The following is a 27,693-nucleotide window of genomic DNA, read 5'->3' on the forward strand; positions in this document are numbered from 1 at the left end:
CTTGTTAAAACTGAAATATAGCAAAGGTTCTTTTTCTCCATCTTTCAACAATGAACAGAGATAAAGAAGCTGCAAACGTTCTGAATGAGTTCTGAAACATTCTCAACTTTGGAAACTTAGAATAGTAACTTTGATCTACTCTGACTTTTTCAAGTACATCTGTATTTCAGCTATGATACAACAGCAGTAAAACACAAGAAGTAATGTAGTTGTTTATTTTGAATGTAATCATTAAGTGGGAATTTTTTTTTTAATACAAGGGTAGAAACAGGATCCATTCCAGAGAAAAACATTACAGTGTCTTGCCATTCATTCTTCATGGAGTAGAGAGGGTAGTGAGAATGCTGCCCATAATATATTCTTCTAGTTCATGAGTTGTATTTTACGGCTCACAAAATGAGATCAGGGATATATTACAGATGGTTATAAACATAACCTTAAGAAATCTCCCAAGCAAATGCTTAGGCCTATTTTTGTAGTCCGCTAAAAAGCCTGTAAATCTTGAATCACTTTGAAACTGTAGAGAATGGCGTATACACAGGTGAGTATGTAAGGTACTTTTAAAACATGGAACACAGTAGCTTATATGTATCTCTAAAATGGTACTTCCTATTTGCAGAAAAGCTGGAGAGTTCAAACTTAATGAGAGTTGGTGTGAAGTCCAATGTATTTCTATTTTTCCATTCTTCTCCAGCACTTCATTTTAATTTAATCTTCATTGACATGATATATTTGCATTTTTTGCAGCCACATAAAGCTGAGTTGTAGAGGTGTGGTTCCTAAACTAGCAACATCACTTAGGAACATTAATTTTGTGTCCCACTCCAAACCTATTGAAAGAAATTCTGGGGGTGGAGTCCAGCGATCTGTTAATTTAACAAGCTCTTCAGGTGATTCTGATGAAGGCTCAAGTAGAACCACTGGAGTAGAGCTAGTTTCATTCAGCCCCTGCATAATTTTTACGAGGCTCTTCTGTAAAAAGATGACTAGATGGTTCTCTTGCAGTAGCAGACTCTGATAGTATTTTTCTCCAATAAAAAAATTCTTTAATACTATAATCGTATTAAAACTCTTTAATAGGTCTGAGGGGATACCTGTTTTGCTCTTTGAAGAAGCAATTTCAGATATCCTGTTGGAAAACGTAATCAGCATAGATTTGATATACCCACATTGGTATCCTAAGTAAAAATATATCCCATTGCCAAACACGTCTACCAGTGACAAAAAGTAAATTATCTTAGCTATTATTAGTATTTGCCAATCTTTTAGTATATACATGTCTTCAGTAAAACCACAAAAGGGAGAAAAGCATGAATACTTCTTAACATACTTGTTAAGAATAAAATTTTTAAAAAGCTCACCCTTTAACAAACCATGGGTTTAACTGCTGCCTGTATGTCAAACAATATATCTTATCTTGGCAGTTTTATCAGCATATTAATATGTACAGCTGTACTAGGGAAGGAGTTGTTTACACTATGCATCAATGTTCTCTTAGACCATTTTGCTAAAATAGCTACTGCCATAACCTGGTGATGGACTTCTGCTAACTTGATTGCATTGAGTGTTATAATTTACAGGCTTTTGCTTCTTCTGTGCTACTGGTGGCTATAAGGACAGTCATTCCTGATCTTTGTATCGCAGATGTAGAACTGGTTCTCCAGTTTGACTGCATATTAGAATCACTTGGGAAGATTTAAATCATCTTCAGGTGATTTCAGGGTGCAGCCAAGGTTGAGGACTACTGCCTTAAAGTGAGATTTCAACAACCAGTTTCTCACCTGGAATGCTGCAGTAGCTTTAGAAACACACTTTGAACATTCTGGATTTGGTGAAGTTTGGTGTTATTCTCACTATCCCACCCTGGAGTTACCTAAGTTGCCTCTGCTGTTAGAGACTGTCAATGCTACTTAACTATTAAGACTACTAGAGCTTTCACTAAAGAAATTTTCTTTGCAAAAAGGATCTGCTTTGATAACGGATTGGATTTCTTAGGACATTTAAGGTACTAAAAACCTTTTGTAGACATCAATCCCTTCTTGTACAGGAAGTATTTTACCTATAGTTGACCCAGTAGTTTAGGTCCACTGTCAGATTTTTACATCGATTATTCTCAACCCTGGCTACACACTAGAACCACCTTAGAACTTTAAAAAACTACAGTGCAAAGGCCCTGTCCCCAGTCCATGAAGACAGAATCTCTGGTGGTGGGCATCAGTATTTTTTAAAGTTCAGGTGAGGGTTTGATAACAGAATGCCAATTTCTTAAGTCAGTAACCCATATTTGCTTTTCATTTTACTTGAGACTTGTATGACATCTTAAGGTTGTACTACTAAGACTTCTAAATTTCACCCCTAATAAAACTGGGACAGAAGAAATCAAAAGGTAACATTCTGAAGGTCAAAGCTTTGGGCATGGGCACATCTACTGTGAAAAAAGGGTATAAATTACTAATGCCAAGCAAAGACACCAGCTCTCATAGTAGTTTTGATCTGACTGAAAATCATGCCCGGCTGTGAAGCTCAAATGACCCAGTCCTCAACAAGGAGGTTAAGTCTGGCCACTAGTTCTTCCTCAGGTGTTAGTTTAAAATGCTCTAAGATCTTACTCAAAATCCAGGGCCCTACCCCTAGGCCCTGGATTGACACAGTGGCTACAACAGTGGGCTCAAACATAGCAATGATTGTGATGGCACAGGACTAGGCAATGTTTAGTCTTTCATTTTTTTATACATGGGGTTGCTATGAGTCAGAACCGACCCCATGGACCCAGCAACAACAACAACACCCCTAGGCCAACTAAATCAGAATCACCAAGGGAGGAGCTTGAGAAGCTGTATGTTTAACAAACACCAAATGATTCTTATGATCAGAGAAATTTGAAAAACACTGCTAATGGAGACTGAAAGAGGAGTGGGGAAATTCTGGAGATGGCATAAGTGCAAGTTATGCCTTCCTGCTTAATTAGAACTTTGTATTTTCTCATGATCCACAGCGATTACTTTTGTTAAACAATGATAGTGGCAAAATATCTGACTCAAAATCATCTCTGCTCAGATTTTGTTCTTTTTTGCTAATGATAACCCATTTGGAACTAGAAAGGGAAAAAAGGATGTTACTCATAGTTCAGTCTTAAGTTTTTCATATAAGCCCTCCTGGTCAATCATGTCTGTGTGCCCATTCCAGCGGTGATAGGCCAGGAGAGCGGCATTGTGGGCTGCAATGGCACTCATTTCCATGGCACTTGCTGCATACTCCATGCCATTGAGGTAATAAAGTCGATCATGGAGTATGATGGAGGGGCATTTCTCTGTAGGCTTATACTGAGGATATGCAAGCCATGGATTTTTCACAGCATAATCATAAGACAAAAAGAGCTTTAAAATTTGCTCTTTAGTAAGAGTGTCTTGGGAAAAGATCTTCCAAACATGTGTCCCATCTGTGGATGGTTCAGGATTATCCTTTTCTCTTACAGGGGACACAATCCCAATGCTGTTAATGAACAGATCTGGATTATCAGTGGTTAAGACTGCAGTAAGATCAAATTTATCTAAGGCTCTAGAGGTAAAGATAGTTGTATTCAATTGTCCTTTAACTAAAGTTGTCACTATATGTTGGTAGTACTGATGGAATTCCTTGATTGGAGGATCAAAGTTGAGAAAAGTTATATTGGACATTTTTCGATTCAGTGGAGTAGCCACCAAGACAATGTCATAGAAGTCTGAATGGGTCTCTGATCCAGTTTGGTAGACCACTTCATACATCTTGGTGGGATTTCCTAGAGGGAATAAGGAAGCATATACTTCTTTAGTGTTTCTAATATACTATATTTTATACCTTCTAAAAGTAATTCTATACCTTCAGAATACCAAACAAAAAAAAAAAAACTCATTGCCGTTGAGTTGATTCCGACTCATAGCGACCCTACAGGACAGAGCAGAACTGCCCCACAGGGTTTCCAAGGAACAGCTGATGGATTTGAACTGCTGACCTTTTGGTTAGCAGCGAAGCTCTTAACCACTGTGCCACCAGAGCTCTACCTTCAGAATAGTTTCTTCATAATTCTAAGGGATTAAAGGAGTTTTAACCCTTAAAATAACTGTTCCTTGTATTTGTATTACATTGAGGCCAATTTCCTGCTCTAGATGAAAATAATGCTTCATTTACAAGTATAAAATAGGGAATTTTTACTTACGAGGATGAGATTATTTTTTAAATCCAAAGAGTCATGCTACTGTACTTGAGCACATTTGGGAATGTTTCTACATGATACAACATATGTAACTTAAAGTTTCATCATTTGGAACAGTGAGAGATGGCAGAAGATAGAGTTTCTCCCTGAGAAAACATTTTCTGCAGGGGAAATCAGGAACACTAAAAGAGAAGTTCAAGCTTACCTGTCTGCTTGGTCCTTGTTTTCTCCTCTATGTACATTACTGAGCCAGATATAAGATTGCCTTTGGAAGCCTGAAGGAGCCCTGAGCAAACAAGTTTATTGCCACCTTCTACTGACCAAAGGCCAGATTCAGCACCAGCCAATGACACTGCCCCTGTCAGTGGGAGAAAAAAATGTGTTTTAATTCTGACTTTGTATGAAGCCTTCTACCCTTTCTCCCTTCCTAATTTGTTGAGTTCTGGCCAAATGCAAGTTGGTCTGTTTAGCATTTTAATGAAAATTAACATCCACTTAGGACCAGCTACATAATTTAAGGGGTCCAGGGCAAAATGAAAATGAATTATTGTTCAATAATTAAGAATTTAAAGATGGTTGGCAGCAGGCCATTAAACCAAGCAGGGGGCCCTTCTTAGCAGAGGACCCTGTTTGACTGCACAGGTGGCACACCCATGAAGCCAGCCCTGCATCCAATATTGAAACAAAATTGCTCTGAGTCACACAAAGGGGTGCAAAATCACTCTGGTACAACAAGACACGTTACCGATACAGTGACTAGTGACTGACTAAATCATCATATTGACTAAATCATGTATTACCACTCAATGATCTTAAGATGTTGGGTCATCCATGGACCTTTACCCAAAGACAATCTGAGTAAGTTTCACAATATATTTACATTAACTGTTTTGGGGCAGCCAAACAGGATACCTCAATACTATCCTCTAAATAAATGGTTCTTAACCTTTGGAGGGTCACAGACCTCTTTGAGAATCTAATGCATTGTTTCTCAACCTTGGTACTACTGACATTTGCCAGTAGCACCCTCCTATCACAGTGTTTCAACCAAAGATGTGTTTTAATCATGACTTTGTAGGAGGCCCTCTACCTCACTCTCCCTTCCTAAGTGAGTTTTGTTCCAGGAGTTCTGCTCCAAATGTCTCCAGACATTGCCAATGCCCCGCCCCCACACTCCAGGTTAAGAACCACTGAACTAATGAAAGTTAACGACCCTGTTCCCATAAAAATCCATATCTACGTATATACAATGTTGCCAACAATTTCTGAGGTTTCAGAGAGAAAGGTAGCCTTGTCCAACCCATGGCCTGAAGTCAGGAGCTACTCTACATTGGGTAAGCCCCTTTGTGAACTCATGTCCCTTACTGATCCCTGGCTTACCCACAAAGCTACCGATGCTCATGTTTTGGCCATAATTAACCCTCATGACAGGAGTAACAATTTCATTGAGGAATTTCTCAGAGAAGCCTGCTTTCTCCAGGGTTTCAAGAAGTGTTCGGTTCAGCATTCCAAGTAAGTCGTCCCCTCCTAGAGCATGCAGTAACTTCTCTACACTACTGAAGGCATAGTCATGAGATTGGTAGCGGTAGATCCTTTAAAAAGAAGAGAAATGGCCATTAAACACCAAACAAGATGGAAGAGGAGGGCAGGTAAAGAAGGGAAACAGGGTTGTAAGAACCAAACTGACTTCCATGTTTCCTTCTGATGAGTTTCACCTACCATGTGAGATAATAGCTTAGTTATCATCTTGAGTAAAGCCTTTCCCAGGTCTCCCAGGAGCTCTTGGTCTTCTCCCTCCTCTTCTTTTAGTAGTCCACTGTCCTTTGTATGCACACTTCCTTTGCTGCATTAATATGATCACTGGGAACCCCTTTAAAGCAGTGGGTATGTCTTGTCCTCATTCAACTTTGTATCTTCCAGCAGCACTTAGACATGTCTAAAACCAAATTTCATCTTTCCACCAGCCCCAATCCTCTCCGCCTACCCCCTATCCCAACCAAAAACAACACGCCACTCCTAACATCCTCCATGTCATCTTCATTTCTCCACTCTGCTTCCTCCACTCATCAGTAGGAAACCTCAACAATCTTCCTAACAGCTCTCTGTTACCCTGTTGTCATTTCCCTGATCTTAGTCAGGATTAACATTCAAATATTAAAATGAATAACTGATCAACCTGCTTCTAGTTTCCTTTCCTTTGAAACATGTGAATCTCCCCAAAACTCTTAAATATGTCTTTTACTTTGTCATTCACTTATCCAAAAAACTTCTTGCTTACTGTTGCTTACTAAATAAAGTCCAGATCATTTAGCCTGACTTTTAAAGAAGGAATCATGGAATTTTTGAGCCAAACTCATCAAGGCTAACTCCTCTGCTCTAACTGCATATTAGACAACAAAGCAGAAGAGGTCAAAGAACTTGTTTAAAAGCCATGAGGAAAATAGAAGGCTAAAGCCTAACTTGCCCCCTCTGCCCTCCACCACACACCCACACTCAAACCCTCCACTTGAGCACACCTGATCCATTCACTGGTTTCTAAATATGCAGTGCATATTGTCTCCTCACCACTGCACAAGCTCTTCCCTCAACTGGTATATTCTTTCCATTCCTAGCCACAGAACACCTATCATTCCTTACAGAGAGCATTAAGTCCCACCTCCTCTGGAAAACCTTGCTCAACTTCCCAATCCACAGTAACATCATCAGCTTCAAAAGTCTCATAAAACTTAGCACTCATGCCACTTGTTCAGCACTTAAATACTAATTTATATTATTTATTTCTTATAAAATATCATCTGACATTTCTCCAGCACTTTATGGATTTAAAGAATGTTCACATAAATTGTCTCATGCAGTAATTCAATACATAATTCTTCAGGTTGCAGGTGGTACAAAGATGAGAAAAACATGGTTCCTTTCCCTTTAGGAGCTTACACTCAGGGACAGGTAATATGGCACATGTAAAAATAAGTATATAAAACAAAGGAAGAAGTAAGTGTCATAAGAAAGATAAGGCTACAGTGCTATCAGTGATCATGGGAGGAGAGTTTTACATCAAGTTTCTTCTCTCAAAACAAATTTATTACAGAGCAAGAAACAATGCCATATACATTCTAATATTGCCTACCGTCTGACAGCATAGTATACAATATGTTGAATCAAGTTCTGTAGGGAAATTGATTAGATATCAGCACCAACATTGAGAACGTAAAATAACTCCTTCCAACCACAGCATTTGGCTTACAGGCCTCAGGAGATTGGGAATAGGGCAAAAACATCGAATTCCTTAGAAAAACAATACACTGGACATCTCATGAAAGGAAGACTGATCTAGCAGGAGAAAGGTGGCGTGCAGAACTCCAATTCTAGTAAGAAGACCAGACTTAATGGTCTGAATGAGACTGGAGGAACCCCAGAAAGCATGGCCCCCGGATTCTCTCTCAGCCCAGAACTAAAATAATTTCCGAGGCCAACTCTTCAGACAGGGATTGGACTGGACTGTGGGACATAAACTGATACTCGTGAGGAGTGTGCCTCTTGACTCAAGTAGATACAAGAGACTAAATGGGCAGTTTCTGTCCGGAGGTGAGATGGGAAGGCAGAGAGGGCTAGGAGCTCGTTGAATGGACATGGGGAATCAGGGGTGGAAAGGAGGAGTGTGCTGTCACAGTATGGGGAGAGCAATTAAGGTCACATAACAATGTATGTATAAATTTTTGTATGGGAGACTAACTTGAAATGTAAACTTCATTTAAACTATAACAATAAACAAAGAAAGTAAAACTGCTCTTGGCCCCTGGACACCCTTTTGGCTCAGTAATGAAGTCACTCCTGAGGTTTACCCCTCAGCCAAATATTAAACAGGTGCATAAAACAAAACGAGACTAAAGGGGCACACCAGCCCAGGGGCAAGGACTATAAGGCAAGAGGGAAGAGGTAAGCTAGTAATAGGGAACCCAAGGTCGAGAAGGGAGAGTGTGGATGTGTTGTGGGGTTGGTAACCAATGTCACAAAACATTGTGTGTACTAATTGTTTAATGAGAAGCTAGTTTGTTCTGTAAATCTTCATCTAAAGCACAAATTAAAAAAAAAAAAGGAAGGCTGATCTATTGCTAATGATGAACATGACAAAATACTATCCTGTTAACTAACTTACATATGATACCATAAAAAACTTATTTCCCACCTCATGGGGAGGTGCCCACCAACCACGCTCAAGCAAGCCTCCTAAGTAAAGGCTTCCTAAAAGGTAAGATGAGACAATATATACCATATAAAGACTGAGCATTAAAATAATTTCACAATACTAGTTGCATTAGAATATTACTAAAAAGTCAAACGTGAGTAATTAGTAGTTTCTGCTATTCATATTGCTTAGATAGTATTTTTCATTTTAAGGTACATTTGTATAACCCTTAACAGTTACCAAAGTATTCTATTTATTCATTCATTTATGCATTCAAAAGCACTGTTCTAGGTGCTGGGGATACAGAGGTCAACACAACAGATAAGAAAAAAAAATCCCTGCCCTCATGGAGCTTATGTTTTAGTCAGGGGAAAGAAGTAATAAAAACGAATGCAAGTAAAGTATATAACAGATAAGAGAATGATAAGTACTAAGGAGGAAAATAAATCAGAGAAGGAAGACTGGGAATGCATGGGGTTGGCAGGGCTGCAATTCTAAATAGAATGGTACAAAAAAAAATAGAGTGGTGAGGGAAGACCTCATCTGAGCAAAGACCTGAAGGAGGGGAGAACGCAAGCATGCAGATATCTGAGGGAGGAAATATTTCAAGTACAGGTAAAAGCAGTACAAATGCCATACAATAGAAGCATGCCTGGTGTGGGGTAAAGAATTTAACTTTACCCAAAGTAATTTGGTCTTTGTCCTTGGTTCCTGAGAGATACTCTAAACTTTTGAAATTTCCTGGGTAACTGAGGTGCTTTTGTTATCTAAGGCCTCTAGACCACACCTAAGGGTTTGTGCTAAGGAGACTGTGCTGACCAAGCCAGAAAGACCACCACATGGCCTGGTATCAACTGAACTGGGGGTGGGAGGCATGATTCAATCAATTATGCCTATGCAATGAGGCCTCAATAAACGATCTGGACACAGAAGCCCCATGGACTTCCTGGTTGGTGGAAAACATCTGCTCTAGGACACAGAAGCTCCACACTGGAAACCCTTCCAGACCTCACCCTATGCATTTCTTTATGCTTACCCTGTGCGGTGGATTAATTACTTTTGTGTGTAGCCTTTTTAGCCACGGTGTAACTCCCACCCAGGTGACTGCGTGATACAGTAATTGTGGCCTACCAACGGGATTGGTCAGTTTTGCCTTAAAAGAGAGCCAATTCCAGAGCAGAGAGGAGGAGTCCATCACCAAGAAAGGAAGACTCAGCAGCAGAGACCCGGCAGCAGGAAATGGCACGGTGGACCCAAGGAGAGAGAAAGCTGAGTACCTCTGGGCAGAGACTGAGGGCCAGGGATAGGTGTGCCTGCGAGCACAGCTGGGGATAGGCTGTCCTGATGAAAGAACTGTATCCTGAGTGTTCTTGAGCCTGAACTATAACTGTTACTTCCCTTAAAATAAACCCCATAATCATGAGTATGGTCTTTGAGTTCAGTGTGGCCACTGCAATGAATTATCAAACGCAGCAGAGAAGTAGAGAGTGCTATGTGAGGGACAGTTGGTGTCAGAATTGATAGAGGTGGTGGAGAGAGGAGGCATGTGTCTGACCTCCACTTTACAGGAATCAGTCTTGGACTGTTGATCTTGGTTCTCCTTCCCTCTTGTGGGGTTGGAGGAGGTCAGACATTGCCCCCAAGCCATTTTTACATCCTGCTTCATATCCGTTATAATAAAACTGTAATCATAAGTATAGAGCTTTCCACGAGTCATTAAGCTGTTCTAGCAAATTATTTGGAACCAAAGGAATAGTGGAAGCCAGCAGGTCAGCAGTAAGGGGGGCCTAGGGACTCCTAAGCTTGCAGCTGCTATCCTGAGGGAATAGATGGAACCACTGAATTTGTAACCAGCAGGCCAGAATTGTATCATGAGACCACCCAAATTTTGGCAGGCATCTGAAGTCTCGGGCCTATTTGGCGGTTTGGAAGATTATGTCCTTTTAACTTGTGAGCTCTGACTTAGCTCCAGGTGGCTGGGGTTAGAGAAGGAAGTGCTGCATGAGCAGCTGGTGTCAGAATTGAACAGAAAAGTGAAAAGTGGGGATTTGTGATATCCTCATACCAAAAACCAAACCCATTGCTGTCGAGTCAATTCTGACTCATACAACTCTACAGGACAGAGCAGAATTGCCCCACAGGGTTGCCAAGGCTGTAATCTTTACAGAAGCAGACTGCCACGTATTTCTCCTGCGGACCGGCTGGTGGGTTTGAACCACCAACCTTTCAGTTAGCAGCCGAGCCCTTAACAACTGTACCACCAGGGCTCCTTAATATCTTCATAATTGGTGTCAAAAAAAAAAGTGGACTTTTCATTTATCCACATACCTGGCATGTTCAAGGAACAGTGAGTCCAATGTACCTGAGGCGAAGAGATCCAGAAGAGTAGGGGGAGGTACAGTCATAAAAGTAAGGGGGTAAAAACATTTCCAGAATGGTAGAGTAAGAAACTATGAAACTCTGCTACTCCGCAAAAGCAACAAGAACACTGGCAAAATTTGTCAACATCAATTTTTTCAGAACTTGGGGAATTAACCAAAGACTTACAAAAATCAAGCAATGTTCATTCAAGAAAATGGCTAAATTTTGATAAGAACAATTGAGAGTTGTGGCATTTTAAGTTTCTCTATTCCCATTCCCCCTCTCAAACTCCATGGTAGACTTGAAAACCAAAAGCCTCGCAACTGCAATAGCTCTGAAAACCAGCAACCTAGCAGCCACTGGAGAGGTAAGAACAAGTTTGGAGTTTTGCAAAAGCCCCACACCCAGCAAATTTTAACTATTTGACCTACTTGGAAGCTCACCGAAAGGCTCTTTACACAGGGCTTATGTTTATTGTACCTGATTCAGCGTTTACTCTGTACAAACAACCCTATCCTGAGGGCACTTGTAAAAAATCAGTTAGCAACAACAGTTTAAAATCATACCTACCTGAGACTGTGATATGAGCTGGGGCTAACAAAAAGCTGACTAAAAAACTTAAAAGAAAAAAACTGTGGAATAAAAAGTTCCGACATATTCCTGGAAATCTAGAAAGCCATGCACATGTGCGGGATTTGGCACATGCCAGGAAATAACATGAAAAGGCCCCAATCACTCATCTTTGGCTGACCTGAGGCTTTGAGTAAGCAGGAAGTTAAGATTAAGAGAGAGTTTTCAACTGCCTGCTAGAGCACTGAAAGCGTTGCCCAACACACACTCAGAGCCCCTCAATAAAGGCTGAGTGACTTATTAGTTCAAGGCATTTAAGGAAATCTCTGTCCAATCATTAGCTGACTGCCAAGCTAACTGACAAGAGAATTCAGTGAACACACATAACAAAGAATACAGACTTTACAGAATTAGTCCCAGAAAGTCACCAAACACAGAAACAGTAAGAACAACAACCACAAACCCTGTGGTGAGGAGGAAGAATCTGATTTCCAGAGTAGCCACATCATATTGTTTAAAATGTCCAGTTTTCAACAACAACAACAAAAAATTCACAAAGAAACAGGAAAGTATGGCCCATTTGAAAAAAAAAAAAAAACAACTGTTACAGTGGAGTCGATTCCAACTCATGGCAACCTCATGTGTTACAGAGTAGAACTGAGCTCCATAGGATTTTCTTGGTTGTAATCTTTACAGATTCATAGCAACCCAATGCAATACGCTGCTTGATTTTATGAGTGTTGCTTCTTTAGGCGTTGACTGTGGAACCAAGTAAAATTTTCTCTTTTATCATGATGTTGCTTACTGGTCCAGTTGTGAAGATATTTGTTTTCTTTATGGATTTTTTTAATATAATTCCTGGGTATTCCATTTGACAAGGTCCACATGTACAGTTGCCGTTTATACTGAAGGCTGTAGTCTTTGATCTTCATCAATAAGTGCTTCAAGTCCTCTTCACTTTCAGCAAGCAAGGCTGTGTCATCTGCATACTGCAGGTTGTTAATGAGTCTTCTTCCAATCTTGATGCTGCATTCTTCTTCATATAGTCTAGCTTCTTGGATTATTTGCTCAGCATATAGATTGAATAAGTACAGTGAAAGGATAAAACCCTGACACACAACATTCCTGATTTTAAACCATGCAGTATCCCCTTGTTCTGTTCAAACAACTGCCTTTTGGTCTATGTACAGGTTCCACATGAGCACAATTAAGTGTTCTGGAATTCCCATTCTTCGCAAGGTTATTCATAATTTGTTATGATTCACACAGTCGAATACCTTTGCATAGTTAATAAAACACAGGTAAATATCTTTCTGATATTCTCTGCTTTCAGCCAGGATCCATCTGACATCAGCAATGATATCCCTGGTTCCATGTCCTCTTCTGAATCCAGCTTGAATTTCTGGCAATTTCCTGTCAATGTAATACTGCCAATGTAATTTTTTAATTATCTTCAGCAAAATTTTACTAGCATGTGATATTAATGATATTGTTCAATAATTTCCACATTCTGTTGGATCACCTTTCTTTGGAATGGGCACAGATACGGATCTCTTCCAGTAGGTTGGCCAGGAAGCTGTCTTCCAAATTTCTTGGCACAGATGAGTGAGCACTTCCAGCGCTGCATTTGTTTGCTGAAACATTTCAATTGGTACTCTGTCAATTCCTGGAGCCTTGTTTTTCGCCAATGCCTTCAGTGCAGCCTGGATTCTTCCTTCATTACCGTCTTTTCTTTATCATATGCTACCTCTAGAGATGGCTGAATGTTGACCAATCTTTTTTGGTACAGTGACTCTGTGTATTCCTTCCACCTTCTTTTGATGCTTCCTGCATCATTCAATATATTGCCCATTGAATCCTTCAACACTACAACTCAAGGCTTGAATTTTTTCTTCAGTTCTTTTGGCTGAAGAAATGCCAGGTGTGTTCTTCCTTTATGCTTTTCTAACTGCAGGTCTTTGCACATTTGTTTATAATACTTTACTTTGTCTTCTTGAGCCACCCTTTGAAATGTTCTGTTCAGCTCTTTTACTTCATCAATTCTTCCATTCATTTTAGCTACTCTACATTCAAGAGCAAGTTTCAGAGTCTTTTCTCACATCCATTTGGTCTTTTTCTTTTCTGTCTTTTTAATGAACTTTTGTTTTCTTCATGTATGATGTCATTTCAAAACTCATCTGGTCTTCAGTCCTTAGTGTTCAATGAGTCAAATCTATTCTAAATTCAGCTGGGATATACTCAAGGTCATACCTTGGCTCTCGTGGACTTGTTTTAATTTTCTTCAGCTTCAACTTGAACTTGCATATATGTAATTGACGGTCTGTTCCACAGTCATCCCCTGGCCTTATTCTGGCTGATAATATTGAGCTTCTCCATCATCTCTTTCCACAGAAGTAGTGGATATGATTGTGTATTCCATCTGGCAAGGTCCACTTATATAGCTGCCGTTTATGTTGTTGAAAAAAGGTATTTGCAATGAATAAGTCATTGGTCTTGCAAAATTCTACCAAGCAATCTCTGGCATCATTTCTATCATCAAGACCATGTTTTCTAACTACTGATCCTTCTTCTTTCTTTCCAACTTTTGCATTCCAATCACTGGTAATTATCAATGCATCTTTGGCATGTGATGGATCACTTTTATATGGCCTTTCTCACCATGGTCTTGTAACTCCTACCAAATGACTTGGTGTGATTACACAATTAGGTACTTGTGGCCCTCCAAGGGTATTAGATAGCTTGCTAATGATGCAAATAAAGTGCATGGAACCCCGCAGCAGTGGGACCATGCAAATAAGGTGTATGGAACCCTAACCAGGGGATTGGTAAGTTTTGCCATCCTGCTAGGCTTAAAAGGGAGCCAATCACAAAGCAGAGAGGGAACCTGACTACCACCAAGAAGAGATGGGAGCGAAGTGTGTCTTTTGGAGCTGAGATCCTTGCACTGAGAGCCTCCTAGACCCAGGAGATGGAGAACTGTAACATCAGAGACAGCGCAAGATGGCAAGCAGCAGCAGCAAGCCCAACAGAGAACTGGCAACAGCAGAACCAGAAGACTGGCACAAGACAGTACGGTGGTCTTCCTAGCCTATGGAGCAAGGTGGCTACAGTGGGTATACTGACCCACGGAGCGAGAGGGCTGAGCATCATCGGGCAGGAGGCTTTCTGGCAGAGTAGGATGCCTCTGGGCACTTGTCAGTGGAGCTAGGCTTGCCAATGCATGAAGCGAGAGGACTGAGTATCTTTGGGCCTAGGCTTATTGGTAGAGTGGGGTGCCCCAAGCACTGACCGGCGGAGCTAAAGAGATTTATAACACTTGCCCAAGCAGGGCAGAGGCCGGGCCAGAGAAGAGGCCTGCCTGCAGGCACAGCTGAGAAGACGCTGTCCTGATCAGAAGAACTATATCCTGCATCATTTCTGATTCCAAATTGTAACCTGCTACTTCCCTAACGGAGCCCTGGCGGCACAGTGGTTAAGAGCTCAGCTGCTAACCAAAATCTTGGTAGTTCAAATCCACCTTGGAAACCCTATAGGGCAATTCTATTCTGCCCTACAAGGTCACAATGAGTGAGAATCGATTCCACGGCAACAAATTCGATTTTGGTTTTTGGTTACTTCCCTAATAAACTCCATAATCGTGAGTACTGTCTGTGAGTTCTGGGTGACCACTGCAAAGAATTAACAAACCCAACAGTGAAGTAGAGAGTGACCTAGGACAGATGGCTAGTGTCAGAACTGCTAAAAAGATTGGAGAGAAGAAGTATTTCTGACCTCTGCCTCATAGGAAACAGCCTTGGGCTGTTGATGATGATAATGATTCTCTATCCCCCTCGTGAAGACAGACGAGGAGGTCTGATGCTGCTGAGGTCTGGCGCTACTGCCACGCCATTTTACAGTCTTGATTGCATGTTCGATCAATCTCAGACTGTAGAAGTTGGTAAAAATCTTCAGTTTCTTCATCTTTGGCATTAGTGGTGGCTGCACAAATTTGAATAATAGTTGTATTAACTGGTCATCCTCGTAGACGTGTGGATATCATCCTATCACTCACAGCCCTGTATTTCAAGACAGATCTTGAAATGTTCTTTTTGATAATAGATGTGATACTATTCCTCTTCAATTTGTGATTTCCATCATAGTAGACCACGCGATTGTCCGATCCAAAATGGCCAATACCAGTCTATTTCAGCTCATTAATGCATAGGACATTGATCTTTACGCGTTTCATTTCATTTTTGATGATTTCCAATTCCCCTGATTTATGCTTCATACATTTCACATTCGGATTACTAATGGATATTTGCAGCTGTTTCTTCTCATTTTGAGTTGTGCCACATCAGCAAATGAAGGTCTCACAAGCTTTATTCCATCCATGTCATTCAGGTTGACTCTACTTTGAGGAGGCGCTCTTCCCCAGTTGTATTTTGAGTGCCTTCCAGCTTGAGGGGTTCATCTTCTGGTACTATATCAGACAATGTTCCGCTGCTATCCACAAGGTTCTCACTGGCCAATTTTTTCAGAAGTAGATCACCAGGTCCTTCTTCCCTGTCTGTCTTAGTCTGGAAGCTCTGCCGAAATCTGTCCACCTAGGCGACCCTGCTCATATCTGAAACACCAGTGGCAGAGTTTCAGCATCACAGCAGCACACAAGCCATCACAGCACAATAAACTGACAGACAAGTAGGGGGCTGGAGTATGAGTGGAAGGCTTTGTTGAAAGAGATGAGATGAGAGCTGGGCCCTTAGAGTAAGGAATGACATCCAACCAGAAGAGCTACGTAAATAAATGCTTAGAATAATCTTTAAACCTTAAACCAAAAATATCTCCTGAAGTCTTCTTTAAACCAAACAATAGTTTAGCTTAGTTAGAAAGGAATGTCTGCCTTGAGCATTTTATTCTTTTAAGAACTATCTATATGGCATCAAACTGACAACTCGGAAAGATTAGATAGGAAACTTAGGAGGCAATGAATTTATGTTAATGGGGGAGGAATAATTCAGAAAAGGAGGGTAAGAATGGTTACACAACTTGAAGAATGTAATCAGTGTCACTGAATTGTACGTGTAATAATTGTTGAATTGGTTTATGTTCTGCTATGTATATTCTCAACAAGAGTAACAACAGAAAAATAAACTCTCAGAACTAGAGATTAACTTGAGAAGTGTGGATGTCAGGGGCTGCAGGATTTCCATTCAAGTACCTCAAACAGCAGAGAAGAACGAATGCATTCTTCAGGGGACTGGGGTGTTGTCCACCACAAGCTTGAACCCTCTTTCATGTCTCATGGTTTACTACTGTCTTGTGGGCCTTCCACTCGCACTGCGTACACTATGAAATGGAGGCACAAAATGCCTCCCCAAAGCTGGTCAGCAAGTCCCCTAAAAGTTTCTGTAGAAAATCACACAATCAACTTCCAAGGGAACCAAGCAGGATATGTCATATATATATCCAAAAAAGGAAAATAAAAATATGAGCAAGAGCTTTAGGTTTCTACATTGCTCAAAGAAAGACAAAACTCAAGAACATCCTCCAAGTTCACATTTTAACCCAGTGGTTCTCAACTCTATCTGCATGTAAGATTCACTTGAGATGCTTTAAATACCAATGCCTAACACCCCCTGCCCCAGAGCAATTCAAGTAAAAATCTCAGGGGTATAGCTCAGTATTCACATTTTTAAAACTCCCCATGTGCACTATAGAAAACGTGCAGCCATTTGGTGAGTAGTGTCTGGGGTCTTAAAAGCCTGTGAGTGGCCATCTAAGATACTCCACTGGTCTCACCCCTTCAGGAGCAAGGGAGAATGAAGAAAACTAAAGACACAAGGGAAAGATTAGTCCAAAGAACTAATGGACCACAACTACCACGGCCTCCACCAGACTGAGTCCAGTACAACTAGATGGTGCCCGGCTACCACAACTGACTGCTCTGACAGGGATCACAATAGAGGGTCCCAGACAGAGCTGAAGAAAAATGTAGAACAAAATTCTAACTCACAAAAAAATACCAGACTTACTGGCCTGACAGAGACTGGAGAAACCCCGAGAGTATGGCCCCCGGAGACCCTTTTAGCTCAATAATGAAGTCACTCATGAAGTTCACCCTTTTGCCAAAGATTAAAAAAAAGGAAGAAAAGAAAATGTACAGCCAGGGTTGAGAACAACTGCTTTAACTAAAACGCAGGGAATTAATTGTTCCAGATTTCTCTTTGGCAACCTCTGAGGTTCCCAACCCTGGTTTTTGTGACATTCCAGAATATCTCCAACATGGGGTGGTATTAAAAGTATTTAAAAATCAGTACACCATGAGCATCAACCAAATAGAACACAGACTGGCTGCAGCAATGGAGCAGAGTCAAGACTCCCTGCTGGCACAACAGAGAGTCCCTGATGGAGCAGGAGAAAGGTGGGGTGCAGAACTCAAATTCCAGTAAGAAGACCAGACTTAATCGTCTGACTGAGACAGGAGGAACCCTGGAAAGCATGGCCCCCGGACTCTGTCAGCCTAGAACTAAAACAATTTCCGAGGCCAACTCTTCAGAGAAAGATTGGACTGGACTGTGGGACATAAAGAGATACTTGTGAGGAGTGTGCTTCTTAGCTCTAGTAGATACATAAGACCTAACAGGCAGCTTCTGTCCGGAGGTGAGAGGGTTAGGAGCTGGTTGAATGGATATGGGAAATCAGGGGTGGAAAGGAGGAGTGTGCTGTCACAGTATAGGGAGAACAATTAGGGTCACATAACTGCATAGAAATTTTTGTATAAGAGACTAACTTGAAATGTAAACTTTCACTTAAACTACAACAACAAACAAAAGAAAAAAAAAGACTCCCTGCTGGGTCAGGCATTACCCCCATTAGCTGCTGGGGACAGAGAAAGTAGGTAACAGGAGAAGGGCTAGGTGGCTTGAGTGAGAACACTCAGGCCAGTAGCTATTTTAACAGGCAAGCAGTATTTCACTAATTCAACAACTGGTGCATACCAGTCCAAGTCCTTGATTTATTGAAAGAAACAGAAATGTATGACGGGCAGCCCTTTGAGCAACATAAAGGTCAGTGTTGTATAACCAAGTATCAAAAATAGACTGGGGATAATATTCCATGAAGTTTGATAACAGTTTTCTAGAATCAAAAAGAGTTTCTTGAACCATATGTCAGATAAGAGTTTAATGTCCAGAATACACAAAGAACTCCTAAAACTTACAACAAAAAGACAAATACCTGAACCAAAAAATGGGCAAAGGTCTTGAATAGACATTTCACCTAAGAAGAAATACAAATTGGCCAATAAGCACATGAAAAGATGCTCACCTTCATTAGCCATTAGGGAGATACAAATCAAAACCACAATGAGATATATCACTCCACCTCCACTAGTATGGCTAAGATCAGAAAAACGGATAACAACCAATGTTGGCGAGGATATGCAGAAACTGGAATCCTTATCCATTGCTGGTAGGAATACAAAATGAAACAGCTGCTGTGGAAAACAGTTTGGCGGTTTCTAAACAATATAAACACAGAACTACCATATGACTCAGCAATTCCACTCCTAGGCATATACCCAAGAGACTTGAAAACAGGGACACAAATGTACACATGTATGCCAATGTTCATTGCAGCACTGTTCACAATTGCCAAAACGTGGAAACAACCTAAATGTCTATAAACAGATGAATGGATAAAAAAATGCAGTATATACATACAATGAACTATAACTTGGCCAGAAAGAGAAATCAAGTCCTGAAACATGCTACAACATGGATGAACTTTAGAAATATTATGCTGAGTGAAGCTGTTATGGATTGAATTGTGTCCCCCCAAAAATATGTGTCTATTTGGCTAGGCCATGATTTCCAGTAGTGTGTGGTTGTACTCCATTTTGTGATCTGTTGTAATTATCCTTTGTGTTGTAAATCCTAACCTCTATGATGTTAATGAGGCCCGATTAGAGGTAGTTATGTTAATGAGGCAGGACTCAATCTACAAGATCAGGTTGTATCTTGAGTCAATCTCTTTTGAGATATAAAGGAGAGAAGCGAGCAGAGAGGAGAGGGACCTCATTACCGCAAAGAAAGAAGGACCAGGAGTGGAGTGTATCCTTTGGACCCAGGGTCCCTGCACTGAGAAACTCCTAGATCCAGGGGAAGATTGATGACAAGGACCTTCCCCTAAAGCCAACAGGAGAGAAAGCCTTCCCCTAGAGCTGGCACCCCAAATTCACACTTCTAGCCTCCTAAACTGTGAGAGAATAAATGTCTGTTTGTTACAGCCATCCACTTGTGGTATTTCTGTTATAGCAGCACTAGATAACTGAGACATAAGTCAATCACAAAAGGAGAAATGTTGTATGATCTTACTTATTAGAAATAGCTAGAATAGGCAAATGTATAGAGACTAAAGTTTATTAGTTTATTATTATAAGGGGATGGGGAGAAGGGGGAGGGGAAGGCACTGTTTAGGAGGCAGTGAGTTTCTGTTTATAGCAACAGATATAGGTGACGGTTGCACAGCATGGTTAACATGATTGATGTCACTAAACTGTACACATGAAAAACATTAAATTGGCAAATGTTGTGCAACATATATTTTTTAAATGAAAAAAAAAGTTTCCAGAAACAACCAACCAATGCCATTTACCAGTGTGTCCTGTTCACAGTTCTATAATGTTCTGAATTCCTTCAAAAGTGCTTTCTTAAACAGTACCTTAAAAGGCAATTCTCTGAAAGTCAAATAAGTCACAGTTAAGAAATCTTATACACGCAGGCGGGGCAGCATTGGAAGCCATCTGAACTTGATTTGCCTGAGCCTGCGGTAACATGCCACCCACCTACTTTAAAAAATCACTGGCAAAAAAGTGAAAAGACAATCTACAGGCCAGGAGAAAATTTTCAGGAACCATATATCCAATAAGGGTCTAATATCCAAAATATATTTTGAAAAACTCTTATAACTTAACAACAAAAAGACAAACAACCCAGTGAAAAACTGGGCAAAGGACTTGGACATTTCACCAAAGAAGATATTCAAATGGCCAACAATCACATGAAAAGATGCTCAACATCAGTAGCCATTAGAGAGATGAAATCAACACTACCATGAGATACCACCTCACTCCTATTAGGATGAGTGATTTTTTTTTTTTTTTAAAAAAAAAGGAAAACAGGTATTGTCCAGGTTATGGGGAAACTTGAACCCTCCTCCATTGCTGGTGGGAATGTAAAATGGTACAACCACTGTGGAAAACAGTTTGGTGGTTCCTAAAAAAAAACTGAACATTGAACTATGTATGACCCAACACTCCCAATTCTAGATATATATCCAAAAGAAGTGAAGGCAGGAATGAAAACAGAAACATGTACACCAACCTCAGAACCTATTATACAGCTACAGTAGTCAAAACAGCCTGGTACTGGTACAACAACAGACACATTGACCAATGGAACAGAATTGAGAACCCAGATATAAATCCATCCACCTACGGTCACCTGATCTTTGACAAAGGTCCAAAGTCCATTAAATGGGGAAAGACAGTCTATTTTAACAAATCGTGCTGGCAAAACTGGATGTCCATCTGTGAAAAAAAAAAAAATGAAACAGGACCCATACCTCACATGACACACAAAAACTAATTCAAAATGGATCAAAGGCCTAAATATAAAACCAAAAATGGTAAAGATCATGGAAGAAAAAATAGGGTCAATGCTAGGGGCCCTAATACATGGCACAAATAGGATACAAACCATAACTAACAATATACAAACACTAGAAAATAAGCTAGATAACTGGGATCTTCTAAAAATTAAACTCTTATACTCATCAAAAGACTTCACCAAAAGAGTAAAAAGAGAACTTACAGACAAGTAAAAAATTTTTGGCTATGACATATTCGACAAAGGTCTAATCTCTAAAATCTATAGGAAAATCCAGCACCTCCACAAGAAAAAGACAAATAATCCAATTAAAAAATGGGCAAAGGAACAGACACTTCACCAAAGAAGACATTCATACAGCTAACAGATACATGAGGAAATGCTCACAATCACTAGTCATTAGAGTAATGCAAATCAAAACTACAATGAGATACCATCTCACCCGAACATTACTGGCACAAATCAAAAAAACAGAAAATAACACATGTTGGAGAGGCTGTGGGGAAATTGGAACTCCTATGCACTGCTGGTGGGAATGCAAAATGGTACAACCATTTTGGAAAATGATATGGCGCTTCCTTAAAAAGCCAGAAACAGAAATATCACATGATCCAGCAATCCCACTCCTAGGAATATATCCTAGAGAAATAAGAGTCGTCACACGAATAGACATATGCATACCCATGTTCACTGTAGCATTATTCACAGTAGCAAAAAGATAGAAACAACCTAAGTGCCATTGACAGATGAATGGATAAACCAACTATGGTACATATACAATGGAATTCTACACAACGATAAAGAACAATGATGAATCTGTGAAACATCTCACAACATGGATGAATCTGGAGGGTATTATGCTGAGTGAAATAAGTCAATCACAAAAAGACAAGACCGTATGAAACCACTATTATAAAAACTCATGAAAAGGTTTACACATAGAAAGAAACACTCTTTGATGGTTATGAGGGAGGGGGAGGAAAAACACTAACTAGACAATAGATAAGTGATAACTTTGGTGAAGGGTAAGACAGTACACAATACTGGGGAAGTCAGTACAACCTGACCAAGGCAAAGTCATAGAAGCTTCATAGACACATTCAAACTCCCTGAGGGACCGAGTTACTGGGCTGAGGGCTGGGGACCATGGTTTCAGGCGACATCTAACTCAACTGGCACAACATAGTTTATAAAGAAAATGTTCTACATCCTACTTTGGTGAGTAGCGTCTGGGGTCTTAAAAGCTTACAAGTGGCCATCTAAGATACAACTACTGGTCCCACCCTATCTGAAGCAAGGGAAAGATCAGTCCAAAGGACTAATGGACCACAACTACCACAGCCTCCAGCAGACTGGGTCTAGCACAACTAGATGGTACCCGGCTACCACCACCGACTGCTCTGACAGAGATCACAATAGAGGGTCCCGGACAGAGCTGGAGAGAAACGTAGAACAAAATTCAAACTCACAAAAAAAAGACAGACGTACTGTCTGACAGAGGTTGGAGAAACTCTGAGTGGATGGCCCCTGGACACCCTTTTAACTCAGTACTGAAGTCACTCCTGAGGTTCACTCTTCAACCAAAGATTAGACAGGCCTATAAAACAAACAATAACACCCGTAGTTCAACCACATAGAGACTAAATGGGCACAGCAGCCCAGGGGCAAGGATGAGAAGGCAGGGAGGGACAGGAAAGCTGGACAAATTGAAATGGGGAACCCAACGTGAAGAAGGGGAGAGTGTTGACACGTCACGGGGTTGGCAACCAATGTCGCAAAATAATATGCGTATTAACTGTTTAATGAGAAACTAATGTGCTCTGTAAACTTTCACCTAAAGCACAATTAAAATAAACAAATAAAATAAAATTGGTTGGCTTCTCTAAAAAAAAAAGAAAGAAACCTGTACATCAGTGTTCACTGCAGCACTTTTCACAATAACCAAAAGGTGGAAACAAGCCATACGTCCATCAACAGATGAATGACTAAACAAACTGTGGTATATACACACACAATGGAATACTATTTAGCCATAAAGAGAAATGAAGTCCTGATACATGCCACAACATGGATACGCCTTGAAAACATCATGCTGAATCAAGTCAGTCAGTCACAAAAGGGCAAATACTATATGGTCTCACTTATATAAAAAAGCAAATTTACATAAACCAAAGATTATTAGTGGTTTACTGGGTGTGGGAGGGGGAGAGGGGGAGTTTTTGTTCAGGGGGCAGCAAGCTTATGTTAATGGTGGTAGAATGACTTGGAAAAGGACAGTGAGAATGGCTGTACAACTTAGAAGCATGTAATCAATGTCACTGAACTGTACATTAGAAATTGTTGCAATGGCATGTTTTGTTATGTGTATTTTCACCACATTAAAAAAAAAAAAAAGACTGTCTAACTCTGTATAAATTCCATATATTTTCTTAGTTGTTTGTTTACTGCACGCCTGTCCACTAGAATGTATATTCTTTGAGGGCAGAGACATTTTCTAGGTCCCATATCCTCAGGACCTACAATAGTGCCTGGCACATAACAAGTGTTTAATAAATATATGGTAAATCAATGAATGAATGAATGACTCCTTAAAAACAGCACCCACTGTAGCTGGACCTTGAGGAAAGACATTCCAGGAACTGGCCTAAGAATGATGGTTAGAAAGAAAGAAATCTCTAACTCCTATAAGTTACAGAAACTAGAGTATATGTATACTGCTCAATTCTTATATTTGTCCTGTTCAATATCTGGTCATATGATATGTAATGTTACCTTTTAACAATTATTTTATAACGTTGGAACAACAATTGTAATGAAATATTACTAGCATTACATGCTGAATTCCTCCAGCACTTAAAATTGTAAACCAGCATAAAAACTGGCATATGCAAACAGCCTTAAAAAAAAAAAAAGGTCACTCCTTTCAAAATTAGATGAGCTATTGTATTTGATTCTTCCTGATTACCACAGCAGTGCACTTTCATACACATGGCAATTTCTGAAAATTCAGAAAAGCATAAAGAAAAGTGGCCTCTGTATTCTCACTACCCAGGAGAATGCTACAATTTCACATCTAAATTTAAACTGTCAGGGCACAGGCCGAACAGTCTCCACTTCAGCTGCTGGCTCATGGAAACATCATGTCAGTAGCAATGGTCATTTAAGTTTTCTGATCCTTTCAACAACCTCCTGTACACGTTATCTCATTCATCTACAAAACACCGACCAGCACAGTGCAGAGATTAAGAGTGAGGACTACGGGAACCAGACTGCATGTGTACAAATTCCAGCTCCACTGTTTACAAGTTGGGTAAATTTGCACTTAAAACCTCTCTGTGCCTCACCCACCGTCCTTATCTGTAAAAAGCAGCTAATAGCAGTACCTACCTAAGAGAGTTGTTATGACAATGGAAGGAGTTAATATTTGTAAAGCATTTAAAAGTGCCTGCCAACACCAAGTAAGTATTTATAAGATGCATTTTCAGAAGCAAAAATAAACCACCCTTTCAATCTCCAAGTGAATAAATAGACTGCGTATTTTCTACAAAAAAAATTTTGCCTAACAATCTTACAAACTGGCCTTGAAGCTAGGCAGAAAACTGTTGCAAGAAAGTATAATTCCTAATACTTATCAAATTAAAAGGTTTTGGATTAAAGAGAAGGAAAAAATTACCTCATGAACTTATCTAATATGTCCTCTACCCACATGTGCATTCGGAGGAACTGAAATCCATAGTACCAAACTAGTTTAATCATGTTAACTATAAACCAGGGGCTCTCCTCAAACACCAGTTTCTCTCCGTCATACACCCCCATTAGGCCACCAGAGACCTTTACAGCAGAGAGACCTGCAAAAACAAAAAGGGGAGATAAGTCAGTGGTTTCTATGCTGATCAAGTGAAAAAAGGTAATCTGAAGTTATCAGCAGACACTCTGAAGCAGTAAATTCTGGGCTTCCCTCAGCTCTCAGGAGACATATTAAAGGAGCCCTAGCGCAGTGGTTAATAGCTCAGCTGCTAACCAAAAGGTTGGCAATTTGAATCCACGAGCTGCTTCTTAGAAACCCTCTGGGGCAGTTCTACCCTGTCCTATAGGGTCACTGTGAGTTGGTATCCACTCGACAGCAATGGGTTTATCTTAGAACAGTGTGGTACACTGCGCTGTCAGAAAGCGTATTCTCCAGAAGATAGGTCAGAGGATAATGCAAATACGGCAATCTAAAAAGACAAAAATGCTAAAGAGGAAATGGAGGCCCAGCAGGTGTCCACAGGGTATCTGGAAGGCAGCTGAGGAAAAGGAAACACTTCTATTCCTGGGTGAATCCTATTTTACGTAACTGGTTATTTCAAATAATTGGAAGGAGGCTAAAATTACACAAGATAGATTCCCTGAGGAAAGGGCCTACAGAGGCCTGCCAGACTTCCCCCACAACCTGTCCAGCTCCTCTCCTTGTACGGAAGCAGTTGGATGCCCCAAGTTCTAAGCACATGTCCACCCCTATAGCTGTATGACTTTAAAGTCAAACACTTCATGCCTCTGGGCCTCATTGCCACAGCTATAAAATGAGCAAATTAAGGTTCCTGCTAGCTCAAAACATGCTTTAATTCTTCAACAGGAACCCAGAGGTTCAAGAATTGACAACAGCAGCCACCCCCACTCCTGCCCCTGGCGGTAATTCCAGATAACTGAAGATAGAGATAACTAGTGTCCCCTTACAGGAGAGGGGCTCCTAACTAAGGCAATACCAGCTGCTAACAGGAAGGTGAGGAAAACAGTTGTAACCACTTCTCTGTAAAAGACAGTTAGCAAGGCTGAGAAGTTTCAGTTCCCCATCTGATAAAAGTATCCATGGATGGTCACGCAGAGATCCGCTCAGTTTCTAAGACCAAAATTACGTACCCAGGTCCTTGACAAAACGCTTCATGTGCAGATTTAAAGGGTGGATGACAGAACCTCCTGCCTCGTATTCTTGCCCCTCCACAGTCATGGTGGCCAAACGGCCGCCCACCTCTCCTCTTTCAAACATGTCAATCTTCACATCATTCCCAAATTTCTGCCGTAGATAATAGGCTGCTGAAGTGCCACCAATTCCAGCTCCAATAATCGCTATGGAGAAAAATGGTAACGGAGTTTTTTTCCCTCTTACCAGCTATGTAGGTTTGGTTTTCTTTGTTTTTGAAAGGACTTTGATTAGAGCAGGGGGTTACTTGTGAATATTATCAACAATTTAGGGAAGGCTTGGAGGAAGAGGAAGGCAGGTAACACTCGTAACATGCTATGAATGGAGACAGACGGACCCCAGACTAAAGTGGAGGTAGATTAATGTATAAAACTGACATTAATCAGACGTTTCCTTTGCCAGATGCCCAAAGATTCCAAGTCCTCTGTTGACGGAGCACCAACAAGCCTGCACACCTTCTTTGTGCCCAACTCATGGGAATAGAAGATGTTAGGTCTATCCCGCACTCATCTTAAATGAAGCGCCCTCCATTTTTGCCTAGATTTGTTCTCTCACATTGTAGATAATAGGTTAATGATTCCAAAGAACACAGCTTTAAGGGGGAGAAAAAAACCGGGAGCAAAAAGCCCAGAAGATTGAAACTAAAAAGAGAATAGACCCTTTCGGCAGCGGTAATAGTCATGGGCAGAGAGGCACTGTGCAAGCCTCTGAAAGCAGGCCGACCTCAGCAGAGCTGAAATGGGGGAAGGGAGTGCCAGACTAGCTAAGGAATCAGGCAGGGTCAGCCTGTTCGCACTGTTGAGTGTGCTGTGCCCGCTCTGCATGCGCCTGTCATCCGCGCAGTAAATGAGGCGAGTCGTTCCACGAAGAACTAGAAGCCTAGTCTCCTAAAAGATGGAATAAGGGAAGGCGGATAGAGGGGCCCCGGCGTCTCCGGAGCGTCAAGCCTCCGAGACAAGGGCTGCAGGGGACGCTTGCCGGCCGGCTGTCCGCCTGCCCCAGCGCCTATTGCGCGGCCCATTCCTCAAGTGGGCATAGCTCCACGCCCGCAAATGCACGGTCCGGTCCCTGGGAGACCTCAAGCGGCCCTGAAGCGCGAATAGAGAAAAGCGCGACCTGCGCGCAGAGCTCGGCCTGCGGCCTGGCTCCACGTCGCGGCTGCCGGGCCTGGGTGCACCACACAACAGACGCCCGGCGCGGGGCGCACTCCAGCACCCCTTCCCTCGCCATCCCCGGCTCGCCTACCGATCTTATCCGGCGGGGCCCGCGGCTCGGCGCTCCCGGGGCACCCCCAGCTACAGAGCAGCAGCCACAGCCCTAGAAGCGACGAGACCAGCTCTGCAATGGTTCGCCCCATGTCCTCCCCGAGCGCAGCAATCCGCCCCACGCGCCCGACAGTGAGCCCCACTCTGCGTCACTGCGCGCTTCGCCTGCCCCGCCCTCCGGCCAGGCTTGCCCCTCCGGCCCCGCCCAGGTCCGTCCCCTGCCCGCCAGGCTGCCCCCCCCGTCGCCCCGCCCCCGCCCGGGACCGCTAGTTTCCCCAGGCCAACCCGCCCCTCTGGTGCTCCCTACACTAGTCCACTCGGTTCCCCAAGCCCAGTCCGCCCCTCCGAAACCCACTCTGCTTCAGTGAGCGATCAAAGGCACAAGAGAAGGCTCTCCCCAGCTCTCCTCCCTCCCCGTCGTCTGTTTGGATGGAGCGCCTTACTTCTTCACTAGTGCCCTCTCCTGTCCCTTCAGTCGCTACCTCGTAGAGAATGCGTATAGCTTAGTC

At 41.5% G+C, this 27,693-nt stretch overlaps 1 protein-coding gene across 1 annotated transcript; it reads right to left on the reverse strand.

Annotated features, from left to right (window-relative positions):
- Positions 1 to 198: 198 nt before the first annotated feature.
- Positions 199 to 27,331, reverse strand: PCYOX1 (prenylcysteine oxidase 1). Its single transcript, XM_004369234.3, has 6 exons — positions 27,165 to 27,331; positions 25,859 to 26,065; positions 24,633 to 24,807; positions 5,573 to 5,784; positions 4,398 to 4,550; positions 199 to 3,778 (listed from the first exon to the last, which is right to left on the reverse strand). Exons 1-6 carry the CDS (start codon positions 27,274 to 27,276, stop codon positions 3,120 to 3,122), a joined length of 1,518 nt encoding a protein of 505 aa, XP_004369291.1. The 5' UTR covers positions 27,277 to 27,331; the 3' UTR covers positions 199 to 3,119.
- Positions 27,332 to 27,693: the final 362 nt, after the last annotated feature.

This window comes from Trichechus manatus, unplaced genomic scaffold, assembly GCF_000243295.1.
Source record: "Trichechus manatus latirostris isolate Lorelei unplaced genomic scaffold, TriManLat1.0 scaffold00004, whole genome shotgun sequence".
NCBI classification, from domain to species: domain Eukaryota; kingdom Metazoa; phylum Chordata; class Mammalia; order Sirenia; family Trichechidae; genus Trichechus; species Trichechus manatus.